The sequence below is a fragment of the Bombina bombina genome, chromosome 6, assembly GCF_027579735.1.
Source record: "Bombina bombina isolate aBomBom1 chromosome 6, aBomBom1.pri, whole genome shotgun sequence".
Lineage (NCBI taxonomy): Eukaryota > Metazoa > Chordata > Amphibia > Anura > Bombinatoridae > Bombina > Bombina bombina.
This window is the reverse complement of record NC_069504.1, coordinates 161,678,869-161,700,585: the sequence shown is the minus strand read 5'-3', so window position 1 is coordinate 161,700,585 and position 21,717 is coordinate 161,678,869. Positions and strand designations below refer to the sequence as shown.

Sequence of the window (21,717 nt, the reverse complement as noted above, 5' to 3'; positions counted from 1 at the left end):
TCTAAGCCATCTCCGTGGAGATGTTGCCTGTACAACGGCAAAGAGAATGACTGGGGTAGGCGGAGCCTAGGAGGGATCATGTGACCAGCTTTGCTGGGCTCTTTGCCATTTCCTGTTGGGGAAGAGAATATCCCACAAGTAAGGATGACGCCGTGGACCGGACACACCTATGTTGGAGAAATTATGTTTTCTTTCATGTAATTAGCAAGAGTCCATGAGCTAGTGACGTATGGGATAATGACTACCCAAGATGTGGATCTTTCCACACAAGAGTCACTAGAGAGGGAGGGATAAAATAAAGACAGCCAATTCCTGCTGAAAATAATCCACACCCAAAATAAAGTTTAATGAAAAACATAAGCAGAAGATTCAAACTGAAACCGCTGCCTGAAGTACTTTTCTACCAAAAACTGCTTCAGAAGAAGAAAATACAACAAAATGGTAGAATTTGGTAAAAGTATGCAAAGAGGACCAAGTTGCCGCTTTGCAAATCTGATCAACCGAAGCTTCATTCCTAAACGCCCAGGAAGTAGAAACTGACCTAGTAGAATGAGCTGTAATCCTATGAGGCGGAGTCTTACCCGACTCAACATAGGCAAGATGAATTAAAGATTTCAACCAAGATGCCAAAGAAATGGCAGAAGTTTTCTGACCTTTCTAAAACCGGAAAAGATAACAAATATTTCAAAGCTCTAATAACATCCAAAGAATGCAACGATTTCTCCTTAGAATTCTTAGGATTAAGACATAATGAAGGAAACACAATGTCTCTACTAATGTTGTTGGAATTCACAACTTAGGTAAAAATTCAAAAGAAGTTCGCAACACCGCCTTATCCTGATGAAAAATCAGAAAAGGAGACTCACAAGAAAGAGCAGATAATTCAGAAACTCTTCTGGCAGAAGAGATGGCCAAAAGGAACAAAACTTTCCAAGAAAGTAATTTAATATCCAATGAATGCATAGGTTCAAATGGAGGAGCTTGAAGAGCCCCCAGAACCAAATTCAAACTCCAAGGAGGAGAAATTGACTTAATGACAGGTTTTATACGAACCAAAGCTTGTACAAAACAATGAATATCAGGAAGAATAGCAATATTTCTGTGAAAAAGAACAGAAAGAGCAGAGATTTGACCTTTCAAGGAACTTGCGGACAAACCCTTATCTAAACCATCCTGAAGAAACTGTAATATTCTCGGTATTCTAAAAGAATGCCAAGAAAAATGATGAGAAAGACACCAAGAAATATAAGTCTTCCAGACTCTATAATATATCTCTCTGGATACAGATTTACGAGCCTGTAACATAGTATTAATCACAGAGTCAGAGAAACCTCTTTGACCAAGAATCAAGCGTTCAATCTCCATACCTTTAAATTTAAGGATTTCAGATCCTGATGGAAAAAAGGACCTTGAGACAAAAGGTCTGGTCTTAACGGAAGAGTCCACGGTTGGCAAGAGGCCATCCGGACAAGATCCGCATACCAAAACCTGTGAGGCCATGCCGGAGCTACCAGCAGAATAAACGAGCATTCCTTCAGAATCTTGGAGATTACTCTTGGAAGAAGAACTAGAGGCGGAAAGATATAGGCAGGATGATACTTCCAAGGAAGTGATAATGCATCCACTGCCTCCGCCTGAGGATCCCTGGATCTGGACAGATACCTGGGAAGTTTCTTGTTTAGATGAGAAGCCATCAGATCTATTTCTGGAAGTTCCCACATTTGAACAATCTGAAGAAATACGTCTGGGTGAAGAGACCATTCGCCCGGATGCAACGTTTGGCGACTGAGATAATCCGCTTTCCAATTGTCCATACCTGGGATATGAACCGCAGAGATTAGACAGGAGCTGGATTCCGCCCAAACCAAAATTCAAGATACTTCTTTCATAGCCAGAGGACTGTGAGTCCCTCCTTGATGATTGATGTATGCCACAGTTGTGACATTGTCTATCTGAAAACAAATGAACAACTCTCTCTTCAGAAGAGGCCAAGACTGAAGAGCTCTGAAAATTGCACGGAGTTCCAAAATATTGATCGTAAATCTCACCTCCTGAGATTCCCAAACCCCTTGTGCCGTCAGATACCCCCACACAGCTCCCCAACCTGTAAGACTTGCATCTGTTGAGATTATAGTCCAGGTCGGAAGAACAAAGAAGCCCCCTGAACTAAACGATGGTGATCTGTCCACCATGTCAGAGAGTGTTGTAAAATCGGTTTAAAGTTATTAATTGAGATATCTTTGAGTAATCCCTGCACCATTGGTTCAGCATATAGAGCTGAAGAGGTCGCATGTGAAAACGAGCAAAGGAGATCGCATCTGATGCGGCAGTCCTAAGACCCAACATTTCCATGCATAAGGCTACCAAAGGGAATGAATGTGACTGAAGGTTTTGACAAGCTGATATCAATGTTAAACTTCCCTTGTCTGACAAGGACAGAGTCATAGACACTGAATCTATCTAGAAACCTAAAAAGGTTACCCTTGTCTGAGGAATCAATGAACTGATTGGTAAATTGATCCTCCAACCATGAACTTGAAGAAACAACACAAGTCGATTCGTATGAGATTCTTCGAAAATGAGAAGACTGAGCAAGTACCAAGATATCGTCCAAATAAGGAAATACCAAAACCCTATTCTCTGATTACAGAAAGAAGGGCACCGAGAACCTTTGAAAAAAATTATTGGAACTGAGGCTAGGCCAAACGGTAGAGCCACAAAACTGGTAATGCTTGTCTAAAAAGAGAATCTCAGACACTAAAAGTGATCTGGATGAATCGGAATATGCAGATACACATCCTGTAAATCTATTGTAGACATATAATGCCCTTGCTAAACAAAAGGCAGGATAGTCCTACAGTAACCATCTTGAATGTTGGTATCCTAACATAACGATTCAATAATGATAGATCCGGAACTGGTCTGAAGGAATTGACCTTCTTTGGTACAATGAAGAGATAAAATAAAACCCCAGCCCCTGTTCCAGAACTGGAACTGGCATAAATACTCCAGCCAACTCTAGATCTGAAACACATTTCAGAAATGCTGAGCCTTTGCTGTGTTAACTGGGACACGGGAAAGAAAAGAATCTCTTAGCAGGAGGCCTTAACTTGAAGCCAATTCTGTACCTTTCTGAAACAATGTTTCTGAAACCAGAGATTAAGAACGGAATTGATCCAAATTTCTTTGAAGAAAACGTAATCTGCCCCATACCAGCTGAGCTGGAATAAGGGCCGCACCTTCATAGGTACTTAGGAGCTGGCTATAGGTTTCTATAAGGCTTGGATATATTCCAAACTGGAAATAGTTTCCAAACTGATACCGCTCCTGAGGATGAAGGATCAGGCTTTTGTTCCTTGTGAGGAAAGGAACGAAAATGATTATTTACCCTGGAAAGAAAGGGAAAGCAAAGTTGACTTAGAAGACATGTCAGCATTCCAAGTTTAATCCATAAAGCTTTTTTAGCTAAAATAGCTAGAGACATATACCTGACATCAACTCTAATGATATCAAAAGATGGTATCACCAATAAAATTATTAGCATGTTATAGAATAATAATAATGCTATAAAATTATGATCTGTTACTTGTTGCGCTAAAGCTTCTAACCAAAAAGTTGAAGCTGCAGCAACATCCGCTAAAAATATAGCAGGTCTAAGAAGATTACCTGAACATAAGTAAGCTTTTCTTAGAAAGGATTCAGTTTTCCTATCTAAAGGATCCTTAAATGAAGTACTATCTGCCGTAGGAATAGTAGTACATTAGCAGGAGTAGAGACAGCCCCATAACCTTAGGGATTTTTGTCCCAAAAAACTCTAATCTGTCAGATGGCACAGGATATAATTTGCTTAAACGTCTAGAAGGAGTAAATAAATTACCCAAATTATTCCATTCCCTGGAAATTACTTCAGAAATAGCATCAGGGAGATAAAACACTTCTGGAATAACTACAGGAGATCTAAAAACCTTATTTAAACGTTTACATTTAGTATCAAGAGGACCAGAATCCTCTATTTCTAATGCAAATAACACTTCTTTAAGTAAAGAACGAGTAAATTCCATCTTGAACAAATACAAAGATTTATCAGCATCAACCTCTGAGACAGAAACCTCTGAACCAGAAGAACCATTATCAGTATCAGAATGATGATGTTCATTTAAAAATTCATCTGAAAAAAGAGAAGTTTTAAAAGACTTTTATGTATACTAGAAGGAGAAATAACAGACATAGCCTTCTTAATGGATTTAAAAAATAAAATCTCTTATGTTATCAGGAACACTCTGAAAATTAGATGTTGATGGAACAGCAACAGGTAATGTAACAGTACTAAAGGAAATTTTATCTGCATTAATAAGTTTGACATGACATGCAATACAAATAACAGCTGGAGAAACAGATACCAAAAGTTTATAGCAGATACACTTAGCTTGGTAGCTCCAGCACTGTGCAGTGATTTTCCTGAAGTATCTTCTGACTCAGTTGCAACGTGGAACATCTTGCAATATGTAAAAGAAAAAAAACAACATATAAAGCAAAATTGATCAAATTCCTTAAATGACAGTTTCAGGAATGGGAAAAAATGCCAAAGAACAAGCTTCTAGCAACCAGAAGCAATAAAAAATGAGACTTAAATAATGTGGAGACAAAAGTGACGCCCATATTTTTTCGCGCCAAATAAGACGCCCACATTATTTGGCGCCTAAATGCTTTTTGGCGCCAAAAATGACGCCACATCCGGAACGCCGACATTTTTGGCGCAAAATAACGTCAAAGAATGACGCAACTTCCGGCGACACGTATGACGCCGGAAACGGAAATAGAATTTTTGCGCCAAAAAAGTCCGCGCCAAGAATGACGCAATAAAATGAAGCATTTTCAGCCCCCGCGAGCCTAACAGCCCACAGGGAAAAAGTCAAATTTTAAGGTAAAAAATGTTAAATTAAAATGCATTATCCCAAATATGAAACTGACTGTCTGAAAAATAAGGAAAGTTGAACATTCTGAGTCAAGGCAAATAAATGTTTGAATACATATATTTAGAACTTTATAAACAAAGTGCCCAACCATAGCTAGGAGTGTCACAGAAAATAAGACTTACTTACCCCAGGACACTCATCTACATATAGCAGATAGCCAAACCAGTACTGAAACGAGAATCAGCAGAGGTAATGGTATATATAAGAGTATATCGTCGATCTGAAAAGGGAGGTAAGAGATGAATCTCTACGACCGATAACAGAGAACCTATGAAATAGACCCCTTAGAAGGAGATCACTGCATTCAAATAGGCAATACTCTCCTCACATCCCTCTGACATTCACTGCACGCTGAGAGGAAAACCGGGCTCCAACTTGCTGCGGAGCGCATATCAACGTAGAATCTAGCACAAACTTACTTCACCACCTCCATCGGAGGCAAAGTTTGTAAAACTGAATTGTGGGTGTGGTGAGGGGTGTATTTATAGGCATTTTAAGGTTTGGGAAACTTTGCCCCTCCTGGTAGGAATGTATATCCCATACGTCACTAGCTCATGGACTCTTGCTAATTACATGAAAGAAACATAAGCCATGTGCCCTCTGTATACCCCACATTGTAACACTCCACTCCTTCAGGCCAGTAGCCCTTAAGCAAACCGCAACTCCCAGCGTCCAGCCCAAATTAAGCTATAAAGTTATATTCACATACTTAGGCAAATAATATAAAGGGATTCCAGGTACACCATTTCCTTTCATATAGTGCATACTGCTTACCCTTCCCCATATAGGGAAAAATGTCAGCCTATTCTGATGCATCAAGTCTCCCCAGAAAACAAAAGACTGAACATACCTCAATGCTGCATGTAGCAAGACACCGTTCTCCACACTGAAGATTTTCTTACACTACCTTCAGCTGTGCTGTGGGAACCATCATGGATCTTAGATAATGTTTGCTAAGATCATCAACATCAGGGCAGAAAATAATATGTCTCCACTCCTCTTGGGAAGCAATAGACCAACGATTTCCCCCTGAGAAAAATAGTACTCTCTGGCACCATTTTAAAATAAAAAACTTATTGATTGAAGAATCTAAACTAACACCTCAATTTTGTCTCTTCCTATTACTAACACAGGCAAAGAGAATGACTGTAGGTGGAGGGAAAGGAGGAGCTATATATATATACAGCTCTGCTGTGGTGCTCTTTGCCACTTCCTGTTAGCAGGAGGATAAATCCCACAAGTAAGGATGAAATCCGTGGACTCATCATATCTTGTAGAAGAAACAACAGGCACCTTAAACCCCCAATGGCTGGGGCACTCACCACCTCCTATGAACCAGACAGGTAGAGAAATCGGCTCCTCTCCGCAGATACTCGGTCAGGAATCGGAAATGGAAAAACAAAACGTGACCACTCCCTGGTCCCATGGTGCATCATGCAGGACCGCTTAATAAAACTGTGCAGCTGTCAAAACGAAAAATAACCTGCACATTCCGTATCAGCCCATGAGCCCCAAAACGTCTCTACACATAAGCAGTCAAAATCACATAACAAATATGATTAAAAGACCCCACTGTTCAATAATCCCATAATCCCCCTCAGGAGATATTAACCCTTGATTCCATAAAGAAAAGGAGTCCCACTGTGACCCTGTCTTCTACCGTTAACATGTGTGTAAAAAATGAAACAATCTTACCGAAATCTATGCCGTGGAACAGCAACATGGTCCATCAAGTTTGACAGATTGTAGCAGCGCTTCTGACATGGACTTGAGAGAAGAAAGCAGGCAGCGAAACTCCTCAACGCTGATTGCTTAAGGAGCTGTTAATATGATATATGGTTTCGCAGAAAGACTCTTCCTGCATCTCAAGACTCTAACTTTCATCAATGCTCTCACTGAGAGGCTGACAAGACTACTTAAAACTCCAGTCCCATCTCAAAGGGTAGATACCCTTCATAAGGAACTACTCTGTAATCTTCTGACACTTCTCTGCCAACCTCCTGTGACGAAAGACAAAGAATGACTGGGGGATGAGGGAAGTGGGGAAGGTATTTAAGCCTTTGGCTGGGGTATCTTTGCCTCCTTCTGGTTATTTCTATATAAGCCTGTTGTAACTTGCCTGACCTCTGCTTGCCTGACTACTCTGCTGGTTATCCCTATATAAGCCTGCTGTAACTTGCCTGACCTCTGCTTACCTGACTACTCTGCTGGTTATCCCTATATAAGCCTGCTGTAACTTGCCTGACCTCTGCTTGCCTGACTACTCTGCTGGTTATACCTATATAAGCCTGCTGTAACTTGCCTGACCTCTGCTTGCCTGACTACTCTGCTGGTTATCCCTATATACGCCTGCTGTAACTTGCCTGACCTCTGCTTGCCTGACTACTCTGCTGGTTATTCCTATATAAGCCTACTGTAACTTGCCTGACCTCTGCTTGTCTGACTACTCTGCTCGTTATCCCTATATAAGCCTGCTGTAACTTGCCTGACCTCTGCTTGCCTGACTACTCTGCTGGATATCCCTATACTAGTCTGCTGTTACCTTCCTGACCTCTGCTTGCCTGGGCTATCATTTCTTGGTCTCTCCTAAGCTGTTGGCTTCCTCTCGGAACTTTCATCCATTTGGTCTAAGTTCCTCAGTGGTTCACTTCCTTCTCTGTGAGTACTATTTTTATTTCTATTTTTTGCTGCTTCAGTGGGCCACGTCCTGGGTTTTACTCATTGTGCTAGCATGTGCCTATATTCACCCTAGCATTTGGGTCTAGTTCTAGAACTGATACCGATATTGCTGACATCAACTATATTTGTATATTAGTTATGTTATCAAGGAAAAAAATAATAATAAGTAAACACATAAATAAAAATATAGAAGCTTATGACCTGCATTACATCTCTGTTGTCTTTTATCCTAAAAGTTGTTTGACTTTGTGTAAAACTGATATTTAAACATGTTAATAATGTTCCCACTCTGTGAATTTAAGTCACAGGCTAATACTTACTAAAATCTACCCTGCAGCCCTCCATGAAGCAATGCTAAATCCTCAATCATCCACCTACCTAAACCTAGTTTTGGAAACATTGACTGGTTGAAAGTTTAGCTGGTAACATATTAAGCCTCCATTAAAATTCTTGTCTAATCATTGTCTATACTTACCGAATTATAAAGTATGTGCTTACATAATCAATATAGAGATTTCTATCTATTTTCTAGATTCCAGTTATCAAGATAAAACATTTTTAAGCTGCAAACCATCATAATAGGTACTCAAATGGCTATGATGTGGCAGAACACGGAGTCTTAAATTGGGACATGCTACATTTTCAAACAAGGATTTATAAGCCTCCCTTTTTTATCAACACAGCTAAACTACTTTTATATAAATCCCCTCCCTCATTATCAGGCAGCTCTAACAGCTAATCATCATTTAATCCATTAAAATGCATATGCGTTCTTATGAATTATCTCACAGAAATGTGTATTTGTATTTTGATTAATGGATATGCAGATGCAGACACAGACAATGGGGTAGATTTATTAAAGGGCGAGTGGACATGATTCGCTGTAGCGAATCATGTCCGCTCAACCTCGCTAAATGCCGACAGCATATGCTGTTGGCATTTATCATTGCACAAGTATTTCTGGTGAAATGCTTGTGCAATGCCTCCCCCTGCTCACTGTCGGCCAATCGTCCGCTAGCAGGGGCCGTCAATCATCCCGATCGTATTGGATCAGGATGATTTCACCCCGCCACCTAAAAGGTGGCGGGGAGTTAAGGAGCAGCAGTCTTATGACCACTGTTTCTTAACTTCCATTTCAGGCAGACCTGAAACGATGGGGCTCCAAATCAACATCCACTGCATAATTAATGGAGCCCTATATATTTTGAGAGATTTATAAGGGTTGCCAGCTATCCTCCACAAAAATACTGGATAATCTGTCAGTAACTGTGCACAATTGAATATAAGGTCACACCACTATTTCCCAAAATCTCTGTTAGCTTCTATTATTGATCCCACAATGCTTATTTTTAACAACTGAGATGTCATGTTAACCTTAAATGACCAGTCAACACAGTAGATTTGCATAATCAACAAATGCAAGATAACAAGACAATGCAATAGCACTTAGGCTAAACTTCAAATGAATAGTAGATTTTTTTTCTGACAATTTTAAAAGTTGTCTATTTCCACTCCCCCTGTACCATGTGACAGCCATCAGCCAATCACAAACGTATATACGCTTATTCTGTGAATTCTTACACATGCTCAGTAGGAGCGGGTGACTCAAAAAGTTTAAATATTAAGACACTGTGCACTTTTTTTAAATGGAAGTAAATTGGAAATTTGTTTAAAATTGCATGCTCTATCTGAATAATGAAAGTTTAGTTTAGACTTGAGTGTCCCTTTAAGCTGCCGGTAAGATACAAATTGTACTACTTTGCTTGGGGGTGATAAACCTAAACAAAAGTGAGTTGACCTCCCCCCCGACTTCCCCTCATGACTTTCTGCTTCATATTGGCAATTAATTTAGACACAAGACCTTTTATATTTAGTAGCACTCACGGACATTTAAGTGACCAGTATTTATGTGAAGATTTCACTATACATCCTGTTAAAATACTGGAATGTATGATTAAATACTGGACCTGGTATCCCTAGAGATGTATAGTGTAAAACAATGCAAATGAGAAAGAAAATAAAAACATACCACCTTTACATCAACATCTTTTTTTTATATATATCTTCCTACATTTACTACTTTGCTTTCTCAAATATATGTCACATTTATAGGAGCTCTACAAGAGGAGAGCTTTGAACTGCTCATTTCTGATAACTACAAAACCTGCTGTGCCATGTGCTTTTCTCTCTGTGATCTTCAAATCCATTAATGCTCTTATACCTGCCACTGAGAGCTGCTGGCATGTCTCCAGAACATCAGAGGGCGGCAACTCTTGGCCTGTACACCAGATAAAAACACACTTCAAGAAAATGCTTTAATAACGTTTATGATTACAGATTGTCAAACCATTACTACAGCAAATCTAGTGCTCTATTAATTCAGAACAGTGGTTAGTCCTTCTGCAATATGTAATTTAAGTAAAGATAATGAACAAAAAATTAATAACATGCAAAATCAACGTATATGTACTTAAGTTAAACTAGTAGTGTGATATATCTGAGTTAAATAGGCTTGACAGTTTTTTTTTCATTTGCAAGACACAAAATGAGTTTTTAAAGGGAGGATAATAAATTGCAATGTGGAAATATTTATATAAATAAATAAATAAATAAATATATATAACAGTGATATGAGGTTTTTTTTTTTTTTATAGTTTTTCTCTGTACTCCTGCACACTGATGAGGGTTTAATTTGTTCTGCATTGTTTGATGCTCTGTTATAAGCCCTTTTCAAACTCATCCATTAGGAAAACAGATTTTCAAAAGGTTTTCTAATGACTGTATCAGGATAACTTGTCCGATACTTATCACAATAACCCGTTACAAACACTGTTCCAATTCATTACTTAAAGGGACATTCCGTTCAAAAATTTAAATTCACATAGATGAATTGCATCTTTAAATAAAAACATATTTGCAACATGCATTGGCAAAAATGCTTCTAGTAAAAGTTATCACTGTTTAAGTTGAACTAAAGGCCAAGGAAGGGCCACCTTTAAATCCTTAACAGCTGCTTGCAAAACAGTTAATATCTCATTATTAGTAGAGTGAATATAATCCTTACGTTTTTGAGAAAGTTCAGATGAATCTTAGAAAGCAAACAAAAACTGGAACAGATGGGCTATATAAACGGATCATGTACAAAACATTTCTGCAAAGAAAAATCTAGTGTAAAATGTCCCTTTAAGGGCCATTAAATACAGTAAAATTACATAATCAACAAGTGCACAATAAAAGACAATGCAATAGCACTTAGTATCAATTTAATTTTTTTTCTGAGAATATTCAAAATGTACTTTAATTTGCTGCCCCTCCACCCTATATAATGTGACAATCACAGACTCATATATATATATATATATATATATATATATATATATATATATACACTGTGAACTTGTGCACATGCTCAATAGTAGCCTTTGCCTTAGAAGTGAGCATATTAAAATACTGTGCACAGTTTGACATTGGAAGTCAACTGGAAAATGTCTCAAACCTGCATATTCTATCTGAATCATAAACATATAATTTTTACTTTACTGTCTCTTTAGTTCAACACATTAAGTTACAGCTTCCCTGAATGGTTCAGGGAGCTGTGAAGATGGTAAATACCAAGTCTGGCTCGCTAAATATACTATGGCCTCTATTTATCAAGCTGTCAACTGCAAATACGCTGGAATTCCGCAGCGTATTTGTAGCGAGCCTGATTCGCCTTAGTTATCAAGCCCTACAGACTGGCAAATGTAGAATATAGTGACGTAACATACGATCTGGCGGACTCAGTCTGACACAGATCGATGGTTACGTCACTCCAGATGTTCCAAACGCAAGTTCGGCACAATCTGACTACTTTTGGAAGTTATCAAGATCCCACCAGGTACGCTCGCCACTATTCCGGCCCAGCGTACCTGGTTTTCAATCCGCCGCCCTGGAGGCGACGGATGCCATAGGAATCAATGGGAGTCTGACAGCAGCGAAAGCTCATGTTCGCTGCTGCCCGATATCGCATTGATTCCTATGGGAAATGTCTACACCTAACACCCTAACATGTACCCCGAGTCTAAACACCCCTAATCTGCCCCCCCCCCCTAAACCGCCGCCACCTACATTATACATATTAACCCTAAACCGCCGCTCCAGGACCCCGCTGACACCTACATTATACCTACTAACCCCTAATCTGCTGCCCCCTATACCGCCGCCACTATAATAAAGTTATTAACCCCTAAACCTAAGTCTAACCCTAACCCCCCTAACTTAAATATAATTTAAATAAATCTAAATAAATATTACTATTATTAACTAAATTATTCCTATTTAAAACTAAATACTTACCTGTAAAATAAACCTTAAGCTAGCTACAATATAACTAATAGTTACATTGTAGCTAGCTTAGAGTTTATTTTTATTTTAAGGCAACTTTGTATTTATTTTAACTAGGTACAATAGTTATTAAATAGTTATTAACTATTTAATAACTACCTAGCAAAAATAAATACAAAATTACCTGTAAAATAAATCCTAACCTAAGTTACAATTACACCTAACACTACACTATCATTAAAATAATTACATAAATTAACTACAATTAAATAAAACTAATTACAATTAAATAAAACTAACTAAAGTACAAAAAAAACCCCACTAAATTGCAAAAAAATAAAAAAATTACAAGAATTTTAAACTAATTACACCTAATCTAAGCCCCCTAATAAAATAAAAAAAGCCCCCTAATAAAATAAAAAAAGCCCCCTAAATAATAAAATTCCCTACCCTACACTAAATTACAAATAGCCCTTAAAAGGGCCTTTTGCGGGGCATTGCCCCAAAGTAATCAGCTCTTTTACCTGGAAAAAAAGAAATACAACCCCCCCCAACATTAAAATCCACCACCCACACACCCAACCCTACTCTAAAACCCACCCAAACCCCCTTTAAAAAACCTAACACTACCCCCTGAAGATCACCCTACCTTGAGACGTCTTCACCCAGCCGGGCACAAGTGGACCTCCAGAAGTCTTCATCCTATCCGGGCAGAAGAGGACATCAAGACCGGCAGAAGGCTTCATTCAGGCGGCAACTTCTATCTTCTTCCATCCGGAGCGGGTCCATCTTCAATCCACCCGACGCAGAGCCATCCTCTTCCATAGACGTCCTAACACTGAATGAAGGTTCCTTTAAATGACGTCATCCAAGATGGCGTCCCTTGAGGATTGAGCTTGCATTCTATTGGCTGTTCCAATCAGCCAATAGAATGCAAGCTCAATCCTATTGGCTGATTGCATCAGCCAATAGGATTTTTCCTACCTTAATTCCGATTGGCTGATAGAATCCTATGGTATCCATGGTAGAGGATGGCTCCGCGTCGGCTGGATTGAAGATGGACCCGCTCCGCTCCGGATGGAAGAAGAAAGAAGATGTCGCCTGGATGAAGCCTTCTGCCGGTCTGGATGTCCTCTTCTGCCCGGATAGGATGAAGACTTCTGTCGGTCTGGAGATCCACTTGTGCCCGGCTGGGCGAAGACATCTCAAGGTAGGGTGATCTTCAGGGGCGTAGTGTTAGTTTTTTTTAAGGGGAGTTTGGGTGGGTTTTAGAGTAGGGTTGGGTGTGTGGGTGGTGGGTTTTAATGTTGGGGGGGTTGTATTTCTTTTTTTCCAGGTAAAAGAGCTGATTACTTTGGGGCAATGCCCCGCAAAAGGCCCTTTTAAGGGCTATTTGTAATTTAGTATAGGGTAGGGAATTTTATTATTTTGGGGGGCTTTTTTATTTTATTAGGGGGCTTAGATTAGGTGTAATTAGTTTAAAATTCTTGTAATTTTTTTTATTTTCTGTAATTTAGTGGGGTTTATTTTGAACTTTAGTTAATTTTATTAAATTGTAATTAGTTTAATTGTAGTTAATTTATGTAATTATTTTAATGATAGTGTAGTGTTAGGTGTAGTTGTAACTTAGGTTAGGTTTTATTTTACAGGTAAATTTGTCTTTATTTTAACTAGGTAGTTATTAAATTGCTAATAACTATTTAATAACTACTGTACCTAGTTAAAATAAATACAAAGTTGCCTGTGAAATAAAAATAAATCCAAAAATAGCTACAATGTAATTATTAATTATATTGTAGCTATCTTAGGGTTTATTTTACAGGTAAGTATTTAGTTTTAAATAGGAATAATTTAGTTAATAATAGTAATATTTATATAGATTTATTTAAATTATTATTATTAAGTTAGGGGGGTTAGGGTTAGACTTAGGTTTAGGGGTTAATAACTTTATTATAGTGGTGGCGGTGTAGGGGGGGCAGGATAGGGGTTAGTATATATAATGTAGGTGGCGGTGGGCTATGGGAGTGGCGGTTTAGGGGTTAAACAATTTATTTAGTTGTGGCGGGGTCCGGGAGCGGCGGTTTATGGGTTAATATATTTATTATAGTTGCGGTGGGCTCCAGGAGCAGCGGTTTAGGGGTTATTAACTTTATTTAGTTGCAGGGGGCTCAGGGAGCGGCGGTATAGGGGGTAAAACAGTATAGTTTAGTGTGGGTGCTTAGTGACAGGTTAGCAAGAAAGCTGCAAGTAAGCCGATGAGCAGCGAGATCGATGACTGTCAGTTAACAACAGTCCGCTGTTCATCGCACCGTACTTGGTGCACGGCTTTTTGACAGCTTTATTGATAAACTTGGCTAACGTATTCAGGTCCGCGGCGGCGATGTTAGGTGAGCTTAGGCGAGCGTAATGGTGCCGGCGAATGCTAGAAAGTAGACAGCTTGATAAATAGAGGCCTCTATGTCCTATGTCTTCAAGTTGAATGACATGAAAATACTTAATATAGTAATGTAATAGCGACTTTCAAAGGGACATAAAAGTGCAAAAAACAAAATGGTTTAAAGCATTTTATTATTTGCACTATTGTTTGCATATACCTATGAATTTAACTATCTAGATATGGTTTTAAACAAAAGCACATTTGATAATAGGATATGAAAAAAGAACATTTATGCTTACCTGAAAAATTTGTTTCGTTTTAGACACGATGAGTCCACGGATTTCATCCTTACTTGTGGGATATCGCCTCCTGGTCAGCAGGAGGAGGCAAAGAGCACCACAGCAGAGCTGTATATATAGCTCCTCCCTTCCCTCCCACTCTAGTCATTCGACCGAAGTTAGGAAGAGAAAGGAAAAGCCAAGGTGCACAGGTGACTGAAGTTTAACAAAAAGAAAGACCTGTCTCATAGAAACCAGACGGGCCGTGGACTCATCGTGTCTAAAAAGAAACACATTTATCAGGTAAGCATAAATTTTATTTTTAAAGACACAACGAGTCCACTGATTTCATCCTTACTTGTGGGATACAATACCAAAGCTATAGTACACGGATGAAAAGGGAGGGACAAGACAGAGAACCTAAACGGAAAGCACCACTGCTTGAAGAACCTTCCTCCCAAAAACAGCCTCAGCCGAGGCAAAGGTATAAAATTTGGAAAATTTGGAAAAAGTGTGAAGAGACCACCAAGTTGCAGCTTTGCAAATCTGTTCAACAGAAGCATCATTTTTGAATGCCCATGAGGAAGCCACAGCCCTAGTGGAATGAACCGTAATTCGTTCAGGAGGCTGCTGTCCAGCAGTCTTATATGCAAAATGAATGATACTCCAGTCAAAAAGAAAGAGCAGTAGTCGTAGCCTTCTGACCCCTACGTTTCCCTGAAAAAATGACAAACAAGGAAGACGATTGACGAAAATCCTTAGTTGCTTGTAAGTAGAACTTCAAAGCACGGACCACGTCAAAATTATGTAACAGACGTTCCTTCTTAGAAGAAGGATTAGGACAGAAGGAAGGAACCACAATCTCCTGATTAATATTCTTGTTTGAAACAACTTTAGGAAGAAAACCAGGTTTAGTGCGTAATACCACCTTATACGAATGGAAAATAAGATAAGGAGAATCATATTGTAATGCCGAAAGCTCAGATACTCTTCGAGCAAAAGAAATAGCAACCAGAAACAAAACTTTCCAAGATAATAACTTAATATCTATGGAATGCATAGGTTCAAACGGAACCCCTTGAAGAACTCTAAGAACTAAATTTAAACTTCAAGGAGGAGCAATTGGTCTAAATACAGGCCTGATTCTAGTCAGAGCCTGACAAAAAGATTGTACATCTGGAGCATCTGCCAGACGCTTGTGTAACAAAATAGATAAAGCAGAAATCTGTCCCTTTAAGGAACTTGCTGACAACCCCTTCTCCAATCCTTCTTGGAGAAAAGCCAAAATCCTGGGAATCCTAACCCTATTCCATGAGTAGCCCTTGAATTCACACCAATAAAGATATTTACGCCAAATCTTATGGTAAATTTTCCAAGTAACAGGCTTACGTGCCTGAATTAAAGTATCTATAACCGAATCAGAAAAACCTCGCTTAGATAAAATTAAGCGTTCAATCTCCAAGCAGTCAGCTGCAGAGAAACTAGATTCGGATGATGGAAGGGACCCTGAATGAGAAGGTCTTTCCTCAATGGAAGCTTCCAAGGTGGCTGAGATGACATGTCCACCAGATCGGCATACCAAATCCTGCGAGGCCACGCAGGAGTGATGAGGATCAACCCTGTTTGACTCGAGCAATCACCCGGGGAAGAAGAGAAAATGGAGGGAATATATAAGCTAGGCTGAAAGGCCAAGGCATCTATCAGCTCGGCCTGGGGGTCCCTGGACCTGGACCCATATCTCGGAAGCTTGGCATTCTGACGAGATTCCATGAGATCCAACTCCGGCCTACCCCAATCTGAGCATCAGGTTGGAAAATACCTCCGGATGGAGTTCCCACTCCCCCGGATGAAATGTCTATCTGCTCAGAAAATCTGCTTCACAGTTTTCCACCCCTGGGATGTGAATTGCTGACAGATGGCAAGAGTGAGACTCCGCCCACTGTATTATCTTGGCCACTTCTGTCATCGCTAAGGAACTCCTTGTTCCTCCCTGATGATTGATGTAAGCTACCGTCGTTATGTTGTCCGACTGGAACCTGATGAATTGGGCCGAAATCAACTGAGGCCAAGCCCGAAGCGCATTGAATATTGATGGGAAGTAGAGACTCTGACTGAGTCCATACACCCTGAGCCCTCAGGGAGTTCCAGACTGCTCCCCATACCAGCAGACTGGCATCCGTTGTTACTATCACCCATGAAGGTCTGCGGAAGCATGTCCCCTGGGATAGATGATCCATCGATACCACCATAGAAGAGTCCCTTGTCTCCTGATCTAGATTTATTCAAGGAGACAAATCTGTATAATCTCCATTCCACTGCCTGAGCATGATTAATTGCAGAGGCCTGAGATGAAAACAAGAAAACGGAATGTTGTCCATTGCCACCACCATCAATCCGATTACCTCCATGCACTGAGCCACTGACGGACGAGGATTGGACTGAATGGTTCGACATGTATTCAGAATTTTTAACTTTCTGACTTCCGTCAGAAAAATCTTCATTGAAATAGAGTCGATTAGAGTTCCCAGAAAGGGTACTCGTCTGAGGAACTAACAAACTCTTTTCCAGATTTACCTTAAACCCGTGGGTCCTTAGGAAGGAAAGCACAACGTTGGTATGGGACTTTGTCAGTTGAAATGATGACACCTGGATCAGTATATCGTCCAGATAAGGCGCAACCGCGAAGCCCCGCGGCCTTAGAACCGCCAATAAAGCCCCCAGAACTTTTGTGAAAATTCTGGGCGCCGTGGCCAGACCGAAAGGGAGAGCCACAAACTGAAAATGTTTGTCCAGAAAGGCAAACTTCAGGAACTTGTGATGACCTCTGTGGATAGGAACATGAAGATATGCATCCTTTAGATCCACCGTTGTCATAAATTGACCCTCCTGGATCGCTGGAAGAATGGTAGAAATAGTTTCCATCTTGAAATATCTATTAGAATTGCATGTGATGTCTAATTTAGTTTCTACTATTATTAATATTAACTTTTAATTAATTTAGGTAAAAATATGTGATGTTGAACATTTTTTATTTTTGTCACAGCACATTCTGCACTAGTTCTAAAATTCATAAAGTAAATAAGTTTTAATTTGTCCAGTTAGCTAGCTCAGCTATATTTTGTTCATTGGTTTCAAAGGTTTGGAGACGGTGTGGAAGAATTATAGCAAAGACATGCTTATTCTGCAGTATAACAAATACACTGTGTAACATTAAGATTAGTAATTTTTCATGCAAGGAAATGTTTTGTGATGTTTAAAATATGAGGTTATAAATATATGATAGGAAAAATAGCTTTTTCTATGTCGACTTACTTTCTATACACAAATTTTTAATGACACTGGCAGTGAAAGTAAAAGGGGCATAACAATAATTGTTTTATTTATATATTTTGTGTGTGTGCCTGCGTGTATATATATATATATATAAAACCCCTTAACGACCGAGGACGTGCCAGGAACGTCCTACAAAAAAACACCCTTAACGACCAAGGACGTTCCTGGCACGTCCTCTGGTCTTTCAAGTGGTGGAAGCGATCCTGATCGCTTTTATGGTATTGCAGTGATGCCTCGATAAGGAGGCATCCTGAAATACCAATTTTTTACAAACCGATGGTGGGTGGAAGCATTGGCAGGTGGGCAGCCCATCGCTACCCGGCATCCGGTTCCTCTATGTGCAATGTGCACGCCGGGTGCCAGGAGTGTGTGGGGGAGCCTGCGTGGGGCGCGCAGCAACCACTGCAATCAATGAGAAATGAATGGGAAGGAGGGAGAGGGGGGAAACTAAGGATCGTAGGATCTGGGAGGGGGAGAGGGGTTTTGAGGGGGGCTGCTACACTACAGAAAAATAAAATTTATTTAAAAAAAAATAAAAAAACTTTTGTTTGGGGGGGGCGCACATAGGTAGCGGGGTACCAAAGATGGCGGAACATAGGTAGCGGGGGGAGGGTTAGAGAGCTGTTTGGGGGAGATCAGGGAGGTTGGGGGCTTAGGCGGGGTACATCAGGGCTACATAATTATTTAAAAAAAAACTCTTTAATTTTAGAACCGGCAGACTTTCTGCCAGTACTCAAGATGGCGGGGACAATTGTGGGGTGGGGGAGGGAAGTGAGCTGTTTGGGAGGGATCCGGTAGTGGGATGTCTCAGGAGGGAGGCTGATCTCTACACTAAAGCTAAAATTAACCCTGCAAGCTCCTTACAAGCTACCTAATTAACCCTTTCACTGCTGGGCATAATACAAGTGGGTGCGCAGCGGAATTTAGCTGCCTTCTAATTGCCAAAAAGCAACGCCAAAGCCATATATGTCTGCTATTTCTTAGCAAAGGGGATCCCAGAGAAGCATTTACAACCATTTGTGCTATAATTGCACAAGCTGTTTGTAAATAATTTCAGTAAGAAACCTAAAGTTTGTGAAAAAGTGAACGATTTATTCTATTTGCTCGCATTTGGTGGTGAAATGGTGGCATGAAATATACCAAAATGGGCCTAGATCAATACTTTGGGTTGTCTACTACACTACACTTAAGCTAAAATTAACCCCTTCACTGCTAGGCATAATACATGTGTGGTGCGCAGCGGCATTTAGCGGCCTTCTAATTACCAAAAAGCAACGCCAAAGCCATATATGTAGGCTATACCTGAACAAAGGGGATCCCAGAGAAGCATTTACAACCATTTGTGCCAAAATTGCACAAACTGTTTGTAAATAATTTCAGTGAGAAACTTAAAATTGTGAAAAATGTAAGGATTTTTTTTATTTGATCGCATTTGGCGGTGAAATGGTGGCATGAAATATACCAAAATGGGCCTAGATCAATACTTGGGGTGTCTACTACAATAATGCTAAAATGAACCCTACACGCTCCCTACAAGCTCCCCAATTAACCCTTTCACTGCTGGGCATAATACACGTGTGGTGCGCAGCGGCATTAAGCGGCCTTCTAATTACCAAAAAGCAACGCCAAAGCCATATATATATGCTATTTCTGAACAAAGGGGATCCCAGAGAGGCATTTACAACAATTTATGCCATAATTGCACAAGCTGTTTGTAAATAATTTCAGCGAGAAACCTAAAGTTTGTGAAAAAGTGAACTTTTTTTTTTTTATTTGATCGCATTTGGCGGTGAAATGGTGGCATGAAATATACCAAAATGGGCCTAGATCAATACTTTGTACTTAAGTACAGAAGAGTTAAGAGTTTTAGAATTAGGACTCAATTTTGTGCCTTCAGCTGACTTTGACGTTTTTGAAACTCTAATGGATGTGAACAGATTTGTACGTGATCTTACCATCAAGAAATTTTATTTTGATGAACACACTGGAGAGAGTTCTCAAACTACAAAGTCAATGAAGAGGGAACCACGTAATGATATTTTTCTAATTAGTGATGCAGTCGACTTTTTAACACTCAGTGAATTGGAAAGGGAGAGTGAGACCGATATGACGAGTAAAACAATGCACACAGGATTTAGCAAACCATCTACTTTTTACCCTACACATTTTAGGGGAGAGATATTGGAGAGTTTCCATAGGAGAGTAGAAGAAGACTTAGTTAAATTAAAAACTAAAAATGACAGACACAGGCAGAACCTTACATACAAGGAAAGACAGGGCCTTAAGAGACTAAAGGAACGTAAAGGTTTGGTCATAAAGAATGCGGACAAGGGAGGTACAATAGTTGTCATGGATGAGTCTGCTTATATAGAGGAGGCCAATAGACAACTAGAAGACAGGGAAGTGTATCAGAGTCTGAAATCTGACCCCACAGTAACATTCCAAAACAGACTTAAAGATCTGTTGGATGATGGACTGGAGGCAGGGGTGATGGACTTGGGCACCTTCGAGTACCTCTTTGTGAAGGAACCAGTGGTACCCATATTTCACCATCTACCCAAGGTGCACAAGTCCATCATCAATGTCAAAGGGAGACCGATAGTCTCAGGAATAGGTTCTGTTTTTGAAAACTTATCAAATTGGATAGAAACACTGCTCCAACCTTTGGTGTGGAAACTACCATCGTTTCTCAAGGACACCAAGCACTTACTTAAAACTGTGGAAGAAGTTACCTGGTTGCCAGAATACAACTGGCTAACAGTGGATGTGGTAGGATTATACTCTGCCATTCCACATAGTGAAGGCTTGGTGGCAGTGAGATATATGCTGGATGTGCTAAGTGATTACACCGCAGTGCTTAAAGATTACATTGTACAATCCATAGAGTTTTTACTGAGTCACAATTATTTTGAATTTGGGGGTAAGTACTATCTGCAGAGACATGGGACGGCCATGGGAGCCAAGTTTGCACCAGCCTATGCAAATCTTTTCATGGGCTGGTGGGAGCTATCCCACGTCTTTGCAGATACGAATCCATACAGAGGACAGATTATAGGATACAAACGTTACATAGACGATTTGCTATTCATATGGTCAGGTAATATGACAGAAAGTGACAAATTTGTTGCATACCTTAATGACAACAAGGTTGGCTTGGAGTTTACATCTGTGTTTAACTCCTTTAAAATTGATTATCTAGATGTTACACTAATGGGTGACCGTGAGAAAAAGAAGGTCACAACTAAATTGTACACTAAGCCAATATCAGCAAATTCGCTGATACATGCAAAGAGTTGTCACCCTCGCCACATGCATTACGGCGTGGCAAAAGGACAATTTATTAGGGCGAAACGTAACTGCTCTAGTGAATCAGATTACCAGGTGGAAAGTGCAGCATTGTTGGAGAAATTGAGAGCAAGGGGTTATCCGGAAGGACCCATAAATAAAGCGTATAAAGAAGTAGGGTACATATCAAGAGAAACATTGTTACAACCAAAGAGAGCTAACACTGATACCAAGGGAGAAGTCACATTTGTAACAACCTATACTAGTCAATACAAAGAAATTTGTAACATAATAAAGAAGAATCTCCCTATTTTACGAGGAGATGATGTATTGAATAAAGTAATAGATAAGGGCTGTAGATTCACGTCTAGAAGAAATGTCACTATTGGGAATATTATCTCGCCTAGTGCTCTTAGAAGACCAGCCAAGCAAAGTAGTTGGCTAAATTGTAAAGGTCACTACAGAT

The 21,717-nt window shown here is 39.8% G+C and overlaps 1 protein-coding gene across 2 annotated transcripts in view; it reads right to left on the bottom strand.

Moving 5' to 3' along the window:
• Window positions 1-21,717, bottom strand: part of POT1 (protection of telomeres 1) — a 640,429-nt gene that overhangs the window by 294,201 nt on the left and 324,511 nt on the right. Inside the window, exon 13 of one of the 2 annotated variants that reach the window (XM_053716650.1) lies at window positions 9,877-9,933. The exons of the other annotated variant lie outside the window; for it this stretch is intronic. Within the exon in view, the coding sequence (XP_053572625.1) occupies window positions 9,877-9,933 (57 nt within the window). The remainder of the gene's footprint in view (window positions 1-9,876; window positions 9,934-21,717) is intronic. 2 annotated transcript variants of the gene reach the window in all.